This window comes from Panicum virgatum, chromosome 5K, assembly GCF_016808335.1.
Source record: "Panicum virgatum strain AP13 chromosome 5K, P.virgatum_v5, whole genome shotgun sequence".
NCBI lineage: Eukaryota > Viridiplantae > Streptophyta > Magnoliopsida > Poales > Poaceae > Panicum > Panicum virgatum.
The window spans coordinates 31,446,486-31,456,089 of NC_053140.1; the positions used below are offsets into that span (position 1 = coordinate 31,446,486).

At 42.5% G+C, this 9,604-nt stretch overlaps 1 protein-coding gene across 1 annotated transcript; it reads right to left on the bottom strand.

Moving 5' to 3' along the window:
• Nucleotides 1-676: 676 nt before the first annotated feature.
• On the bottom strand, nt 677-3,780 carry LOC120707112 (tRNA (guanine-N(7)-)-methyltransferase-like). The gene is made up of 8 exons (XM_039991893.1): nt 3,521-3,780; nt 3,385-3,441; nt 3,211-3,286; nt 3,056-3,135; nt 2,925-2,974; nt 2,752-2,836; nt 2,517-2,615; nt 677-1,538 (listed from the first exon to the last, which is right to left on the bottom strand). Exons 1-8 carry the CDS (start codon nt 3,686-3,688, stop codon nt 1,302-1,304), a joined length of 852 nt encoding a protein of 283 aa, XP_039847827.1. The 5' UTR covers nt 3,689-3,780; the 3' UTR covers nt 677-1,301.
• Between the last annotated feature and the right edge of the window lie 5,824 nt (nt 3,781-9,604).

Consider the following 9,604-nt stretch of genomic DNA (forward strand, 5'->3'; position numbering starts at 1 on the left):
CAAAAATTCAAATTTTGAACTAAAGTAGGTTTTTTTTTTTCAACGGACCGGTTTCCACTCAAACTGGACCGATTTACCGGTCAAACCGGTCGGCTAATCGGTGAAAACCATTGAACTAGCGTCTATAGTTTGAAATTTGAATTTGACTGGTTTTTATCGGTTTCCAGTCAAACCGGTTCGGTTTACCGGAACCGGACCCCGGCGGTTTCAGGGGACCGGTCGGTAAAAAAAATCTTTGCTCCTGATGCTGTAGCCGGGCTATGTTCTTGACCCTGCCTTACGTTTTGGCTAATCAAAGCTTGTACTGCAGGAGAATCCATCGCACGAGCTGCCAAATCTAAAGGTTTCGCATATCGAAAAGAATTCCAGCACCAAACCTGCTGTTGGCTGCTTTTATATGCCAATTTGGTAGGACTAGAATATGGAACTTGTGATACGCAAGCACACAGTTTCTGTTCCCGCAAACTCAAAAAGTTTTCTGGCCAAACTGGGCAATCTTGGATACTTTGTTTATAGAAATCAAATGAACTGAATCTACGCGATGGTTTCAATCATCATGATCAAGGCATATATAACCAAGTCTTGCACACAAGAATGTGTAATAACTTGTAGCTATCTAGTATGATACCAATACAATAAACAGTGATCCAGTTCCAGTTAGCTTGGAGCGCACAGCTTCACCAGCAAAAATGCCTAGAATTCCACATCCATATACTCGCAACGAGAAAATTGTTATTATAGGATCCCAAACAACTGGCTTCGGTAACAGAGGAAACTAAAAGATCTACAACACTGTTTTGAACCAAAAAGAGATCTGCAACTCAAAAGCAAACTTAATGTGACATGGTCTGACCTTCCCTTTTCTATATTGAACCCAAGGTACATGACCTGAGTGAGCCATGTTTGCAATCCTACTGTACACCAAATAGCCTCATCTAGATTGCCTCTAGAAATTGTATGCCAACCAATCTCCGGTGAGTGACTCCCAGACCTGAATGCTGGAACAGACACTAGCAGATGCCAAACACCATAAGCATAGTTTGATGTAACAAATGAACTGCCCTGCCAATTGTCATCCCCACCAAGCATTGACTAATCTGACTCATCACATCAGGTGAACAAAGATGAGGATCTGCACTGCTGTCAGAAGTGTAATGAAGCTTGATGCAGTAAAGGACACTTAATTTTGAAATAGGCTTGTGGTGACAACAAAAAATGGTTGTTGTGATGCATCATTCAAGCAGGAAGACATAAGCCGTTACTGCTTTGACAACTTCTGTAGCTGATGATCCGATGAACCATTAGTGAGAAGCATCTCTTATCTTTTGGTACATCCTCCTGTATATAGTGGCACCTTCTAGCTCCGCATGGATTTCTCTTTCTGTCCGGATTCCCATTGGGTTGTCCAGAAGCCATCCTTCATTGTTACAATGAAGATCTTTATCAACACAATCAACATGTGCCAAAATGTCAGAGTACCCATCAAATCTTTTTCTCATGTCTGCAGCTACTTCCAGTACATCTGATTGAATGAGAACCTAGTACATCACATACGCTAAGATGTCAAAGTGATGAAATAAAGAACATATGCCTGCAGACATTATACACAAATGGAAGATCTCAACTGCAAAAATCAAAATGAGGCACATAATGAAAACTAGTCTTAGTTTAATGTAAAGAAGCATATTGGTATGGAAAGATAGTTATGCATTGTGTTATCTTAATTTTAGTTCGTGCCGTGCAATGCATAGATCATGCATTATTAGTTTATTACTATGAGTGAAGTAATAGTGAGTCAGATAAACTTATGATGCCTCATGCCGACATTAGCAAGGCAAAGCTTGACTACTAAGTTGAGATGATAAATATATACGGTAATACTATTCTACACCCTAGGTGTAGCGTGTATTCTACACCTAGCAGTGAAATTACTGACCAAACTGACCAAAAATTACTGAACCGAGATGCCATATTACTGAATCACGTTCAGTAAAATGGTGTTCATTAATCGCACGCAGATTTGTTCGGTAATTAGTTGGTTGTAGCTACACCTAAGGTGTAAGATAGCACGTGCATATGTCGGATAGCGTTAAGATGATCTTACAATTAAACCATGCCTGGTTTAGTTGCTCGATGGAACTCATGCTTCCCCTTGGCTTATAAGTGGTTGTATTATACTAATAAGAAATCATGAGAATATAGTTTTCAACAAAGGCCTCTTTTGCAAATGACTGATATTTGACTTCTATGAAAATGCAGGGAAATTACACTGGATTTTTAATAACATTTTCTCAAGGTGAAATTAAATGAAATCACACCTAAAAATATCCACTAGTACGCTAGAGGTCTAAAACTGACAAATTGGTATTAGTCTACAACTGAACAAGACTAGTTCATTTTTTTTGGAAAAGATTGATGCATAGAGAACCACCCTAACCTTAGTGCAGCTTAGTAAACAGAAAAAATAATTTTTTCATGAAGAAAACCATTTTGAACTATGTAAAGAACTGCCATACCCGTCCGTCTAAACAGAGATTCTTGGTGATTGAATCGACCAGTGGTGGCTGTAGAACTCTTCTTTTATGATGTCTCTTCTTAAAGTGTGGATCAGGACACTAAAAAACCAGCAGATAGACATTTCAAACCTCACTTCCATAATATTGGGAAACCGAAGCACTGAACCCGCATAGCTATCACTGAGCTGACAGATATAACTAAAAAGACTCCAATGCTGCACCCGGCTACACTTACCAGTATTGAAACAAGTGACAAGGGACCAGGGTACGATGACACGATTTGCTCAAAAGACACCGTTGCATTTGCAAACATAAAATAGCTGTAAAAAGAGAATAGTTCCAAATGATATTACATTATTGCATTGATAAGCAAGAGAAAATGCCTAATTTAGATGTAAGGAAACTTACACATTCCGAAGCCCCAATTCATTCACCCAAAATTGTGTTCGCTCCACCAACTACACAAACAGAAGCAGAACATCATCAAACTACAGAATTCAACAACGAATCATCCATTCCAAAAGAAAACAAGCACAAACCTTTTGCCGGATTTCCAGACCAAGGTAGTTCAGCCTCTGGTCGGAGTTCTTTGCAAGCCAAATCAAGAACCTGCCACTCCCTAAACGTCAACATTCCTTAATAACTTTTCTTTAACCAATACATTGTCACAAATGAATAAAACCAAATTGCGCACCGCAGCCGATGTCGACCATGAGGGGCAGCAGGGGGTCCTCGAACACTTCTTTCCACTCTGGCGGCTCCGTGGGCTCCTACACACCGCGCAACAGAGAACAAATTAGAGGAATGCGAGAAGGGCCTGTACTAACTTGGCAATCCTAAAATATTGGTGGAATTGGGAGGACTTTACGGAGAAGGATGAGCTGAGCGGGTTCACGTGCTGCCGGATGCGCAGATGCTGGCCCCTCTGCGTACAGAGACGGATGAGCGGTGGGATTGGTACAGCAGTGGGATAGGGGCAAAGGGAAGAAGGGTGGAGTGCATACAATGGGGTAGAGCGGCCGGAGGTTGAGGTCGGCATATTCCATGTCGACTGCGTCGGGGCTGTGCGCAGCAGAGGTCGCAGAGCACCGGGCCCGCGACGGGGGAGAGCACCGGGCGGAGGGGAAGCGGATGAGGCGGCAGCACAGGGTGCCTGTGGCCGTCCAAGCCATGCTGCGCTCCGCCGTCCCTGGCTCTCGGCCGCCGCCGCCTGTAGGAGCTCAACTCAAGAGGAATGGGTGTTAATGTTTAGGGAAAAGTCTGTTTTTCAACCCTCAACTATCACGATAGTCCGATTTTGATCCTTGAACAACAAAACCGGACATTCTACACCTCCAACTAACGAAACCGTTTGAAAAGCAACCCTGACTCAGCCAAAGGCGGTTTTGCTACAGTAAAATTTCCGAATTTCTGGAATTTCACACCTCTCTCAATTAAATAATAAAGAAAGCATAGTTAATATTGTCTAAAAATCATGATATTTTTTTGGGAAGTAGATCAAAAGACAAGGAATCTATTTTGGCTAGATGTGCTACAATAGACATAAAGGAATTTGAATTATAAAATTTTAAAAATAGGTAGAATTCAAAATTCCTTGAATTTTTAGGTCAGCTAAACCTATGATAAAAATGTATTAAAAATATGATAATTCATAATTTTTTATTTAGTTTAGTTAGGTACTTTTTATTTATTGGCCCAAGTTCTATAGAAAATTCATAAATTAAAATTTGAGGAATCAAATTTGATTCAAATTTGAGCATTGCGAAGGAATTCAAAAACTTTCATAAAAACTTGGGCCAATAAAAAATACCTTATTAAACTAAATAAAAATTATGAATTATCATATTTTTATTTCATTTTTATCAAAGGTTTAGCTAACCCAAAAATTCAAAAAATTTTAAATTCTACCCATTTTTAAAATTTTATAATTCAAATTTCATTATGTTTAATGTATCACATCTAGCCAAAATAAATTTCTTGTCTTTTTATCTGCCTCCCAAAAAATATCATGATTTTTAGACAATATTAACTATGTTTTCTTTCTTATTTAATTGAGAGGTGTAAAATTCCAGAAATTCGAAAATGTTACTGTAGCAAAACCGTCCTCAAAACAGCTTGCTACAGTGCTCGAGGAGGTGATTCGGACGGTTTTGCCAGTTCGAGGGCCTATGTTACCCGGTTTCGTAGTATGAGGTTGAAAAATAGACTTCTTGACTAGTTTGAGGTTGTAAAATAGACTTATCCCTAATGTTTATCCGTAAGGTTGTTAATATGATTTTTTTGCCAGCCTACCAATTTGAGTAAACTCTTTTTTGTTAAAATGACTTTAAGCTTGAGGTTCCATAACGAGATCTTAACTTCGGAGTACAGGTGAACTTTGGAACAATTATCTTACTCTCGAAGTGCAAAAAAGCTATCAAAATTCAACAATGCAGATCCATCTGTTCACTCAATGCTCACGGTACCACACATCTTTCTTCTTGGGAATTTTATTATACACCCTCAATGCACACATTATGTTCACTCAGTATTGCAACAAGGCAGAAATTGGCCAAATCAAGGAAGAGCAACAGCTCCCTCACAAATAGCAAACTTACGGATCAAAACACTTGTTGAGGATGATAATTGCGGCACCTCCACTTTTGACCAAACCTGCAGATCAGCTGCTCCTTGATTTCTGCCCAAAAGTAGTTAACCGCTGCTATTAGAACGCCCGGCAGGGCAGAGCAGCAGTATAGGAACACAGCGGAGGGCACAGAGGCGACCAGTGTTGCGCCGCCCCGAGCAAAGCAAGGACAGGTGCAGCGGCTCCGCTCAACTGATTGTCGCCGATAGGGAAGCAGCAACCCAAATCCTGGCTCACCAACATCACAATCACCCACGAAACTGATGGCAATGAAGTGCAATTCATAGGATTAACCTGCTCTGATACTATATTGAGAATTTAGTAGTAGATTTGAGAGTAATTTTGAGGAAGAGGAAGAATATGAACAATAGAGTTTGAGGAGAACTGGATAGAACGATCCCCTCTGATCCATCTCAGCTTCTATCTATTTTTTCTACATTGTTTACTTCAGTCCTCCTATTACATATATTTTACAAACACAAACACCAACAATAAGCGATTGACAGTAGTCTCAGGCGCTTTGCCAGCAACGGTTTGGCCGCAGGCGCCTGCCATCGACACGGGAATTCAAACAGAGGAGGAGAGGTTCGACATCATCCATCCCATGAGCCTGCTATGAGTGCCACGAGAGCAGGTCGCGGGAGTCATTACAAGTGTGTAGCGTTAAGCCGGGGCAGAGCTACCCCCCATGCCAACGCCTCCTGCTGAGATAAAGCCTTCCATTTATATGATTTTTCATGGATTGGTGAGAGAAATATATAGCGATGACAATACTCATTAGAATTTTAGAACTACAACAACATATTTGCAAAAACAGTATAATTACATATTCAAGTATAGAGTAATTGTTTGATGTACAATCATTTGAATTTAGTTGTGATTTCTGGAATTTTTAATTCTAATTTAACTATATGGAAACTGGTGTCAAAAATTATACATTGAGTCAGATTCATTATTCATCCTAAATTTTCTGTTAGAACTTTTCTGACAGTAGAAAGAATACTCACATTACATTGTGGTACGTCGGAAAGTATTTCTAAACTAACAGCCCACACATTTGCAAATAATTTATAAAAGGAATTTGAGGTGCATATTTCTTACATTACAGTTTGGTAAGAACAAATTTTCCAAACTATACCAACGACTGGACATCACTGTAAGTACAAACAATTGCAGCCTGCAGTTGACGACTGGATCGATTTCTTCAGCGCTGCAGCACCTCAAAAGCACACCGGCCTGATGAACGCAAGGATGGCTTCTGCGAGCTGCAAAGACAGAGCTTGGAAGTCACATGTGCGAGGAAACGAGGAGAACGAAACATCTCACGAGGTGATAGAAGTCGAGCTCACCAGCCTCCACGACGGCATACTTCAGTACGGACAAGGTCAAGCTGCTGAATCTTGAACCCACCATCACGACAAAATAAAAAAAATGGCGGTTGACATGGTTTGGAACAGAGTAAGCTCAGCAGCATCTACAGAAAATAACAATAAAGTTTTTCTAGTATTCATGATCTACTACTTGTTTAGCTGGATTATATATACATGGGCTGACAAAAGGTCAGGTGGCTGAGTTGGCTAGCCCAGGCCCAGTATCGTCGCGCCCCAATAGGTCATAAGTTCGATTCTTATCAGAAGCAAATTTTCGGCTGTTGAAGTATAAAAAAAACCCTCGATCTGTTGGAGTAAAAAAATAAAAATTTCTCGCTGTGCTCGCCACGAGTTGTTTCGGCCCTCTCGGACATCGGTAGGGCTTCCTCCTCCCCAGGTAGAGTTTTTCTATACACACATGGGTTGTACATTATAGTTAGATCGATGCAGAAACTTATATACAGGATCAAGATGCAGAGCTCCCTTCAAACCAAAGAGCGGTCAGCAACGGGACGATGCAGCTCCTCGATCATGCAAACCACAAGCCTATCTCAAACCAATCATCTCACTAGATCTCACAATCTCTCTCTCAAGCCAATGAGGTAGGGTAGTGGGAACCATGAACGAGCAGCTGTACCACCCTTCAAAACAACCCTTCATTGGTTCGAAAGGGAGCTCCGCTTCAAATCCAACCCTCTAGATAATCAAACCGAGCACAGATTGACAGAAAAGCTTCATCAAGCTATGCAAAACAGAACGAGAGAAGAGAAGAAACGTGCGAGAGCCGGTTGAAGCTCCTCTCCTGTCTTCTGCACCTACAAACCTTTCTTCCTCTACATCTGTGAAATCGACTCCATTGCTGTTGCAGAAACGATGATTCCGGGAGGGAGTGGGTGGTTTTATTTTATAGAGCGGGCAAGGGGAGCTTACTCGGAAGGTCTTTAATTCCAGCCATTTGGGATTCATCCCTTCCTTAATTCACATCATTTCTTACCTTTCTGCACCGTCGGGCTGGCAGGTCAGTTTCCTTTTCTATATTTCCTAGGATAAGTAATCAGTTTTTGGTATGGCATGGAATGAGGTAATTAAGCTCCCCCCGCGTTATTGTACATATTAGAGGCTGTCAAGAAAAACAAGAGTAAACGGATGGCGGCTACCATATTTGAAATGGAGTATGCTAAGCAAAGTATATGCATGTAGCACGATGAAATAAGAGGCAAACTTTCCGGCAAGGCTGTTCTCCGGAGGAAACTCGAGGCGTCTATTTATTGCTTTAAGCGATTTGTCTTGTTTCCATCGCAGAACGGGCGGGCGGGTGGATGCGGCACACGCCGGCACGCGGGGGTGGGTCCACATCATGCCTGTACAACTGCGACATACGGACGTGGCCAAAAGTGAACGTTTCTGGCTTGGGGTTGATGGACGAGAATATCTGTCTCTTAAGGGGTGACAATGTGACATTCCGACTCAGGGCTTAATTGGATTAATAGGATACTCATACAAACAAGTTGTAATTTTTTTCGAAAGCCAATTTTAAAAAACTCTAAGGTTAAGCGTGCTTAGCCTAGAGCAATTTTGGAATAGGTGACCGAGCGAAAAGTTTTTCCCGGGTGTGCAGGAGTGAGTACAAAGTGTGCAGAAAAGATTTCTGTTGGTCTATGAGGACAATCTATATTCTATAGAAGCTGCGAGATGTAAGCGGGTTCGGCCTCGGGAAGGTGGGGCGTTACAAAAGGCCTACGAATGGAAGCTAGGGACATCTATTTATTTGCTGCAAGAACACTTCTAAATTGTTCTGAAAGTTTCAATTTTTAGAACTGTTTGAAAAAATTGTTGGCCAAAAAATTCCTTTGGCACTTTTCTAAATGTCAGTAAACATTTTAGAATGTTTTGAGTTTTTGAGCCATTTCGGGTTTGTTTGAAAATATTTCATTCATTTGGTTTGGATCCTAAGGGGCTCAAAGCTAAAAAAACCCTTCAGCTATCTAATTCAAAGTGCAATAAGCACCCGAGTATCAAGGGGCTAACTCTAAGGGGTTTGAAGCAAAAAAAAAAATCTTCGGCTAACAAATTTAAAGTGTATTAAGCACTGGAATACCAAGAGGCCATCGACTCTAAGGGGTTTCAAGCCAAAAAAAAGAAGAAATGTTTTAAAGCACTCTAAGGGGTTTCAAGCCCCAAAAAAATGAAATGTTTTAAAGCACTCAAATGCTAAGGGGCTATCAACCTCTAGCTCAAAGATAAAAAAAAAAATCTTCGGATATCTAATTCAAAGTGCAATAAGCACTTGAATACCAAGGGCTATCAACTCTAAGAGCAACTATAACAGCCTCTGTAAAAGGGGTTGGATCCATAAAAACGGCAAAACTCGGGTGAAAACCGGATCCAACATGCACCCCATTTTTGGATCCTCACTATCTCGCTCGCAGTCCCAAGCCCTCCGCTAGCTTTCTTTGTCGAGCTCATAGCCCTCGCCATCCCCTCCTCCCGTGCCCTCCCCCTCCTCTTTCCCGCGCGTGGGAGCCAAGCCTCCGCGAGTAGCTCCCCCTTTCGCGTGCACAACGCTCCCCATGTTCCCCACCGCGGGAGGCCCAGCCATGGAGAGCGACACCGAGATCCCTCGCGGCAGTTGCAGCAGAGAAAGCGTAGCGCGCCATCTAGCCCGTTGTTGCCGCGGCACTATCGACATCTGGGAGAGGGCTTGTCGCAGCCGCGGCACCATCGGCGTAGGGTGGTTGGCGGCCGGGATCGCGTCGCCGAGCCCTCCATGCCCAGGAGGCGGCTACTAGTGAGGGTGGTGGCGGGAGGCGCGCAGCGGAGCCTGTCGCCGCCGCGGTTGGAGATCCGCCCTCCGCAAGGCCGGCTAGTGGTGGGGTAGGGTGGGCTCGTATCCCACACACTCGGGTGGAGCTGAGGTGCCTTGCGGCGTGGCACAAAGCTGCATGCTAGCGGTTTACGACAAATTGATGAATGATGGTGGTGGCGGCGCTATGGACTAGAGTGGAAACTCATGGAACACAATGGAACGAGGGGAGCACGAGCATCAGTGCATGGCCTAGGTTTGATTTGAGTTGCTGGATGAAGAAAACGGT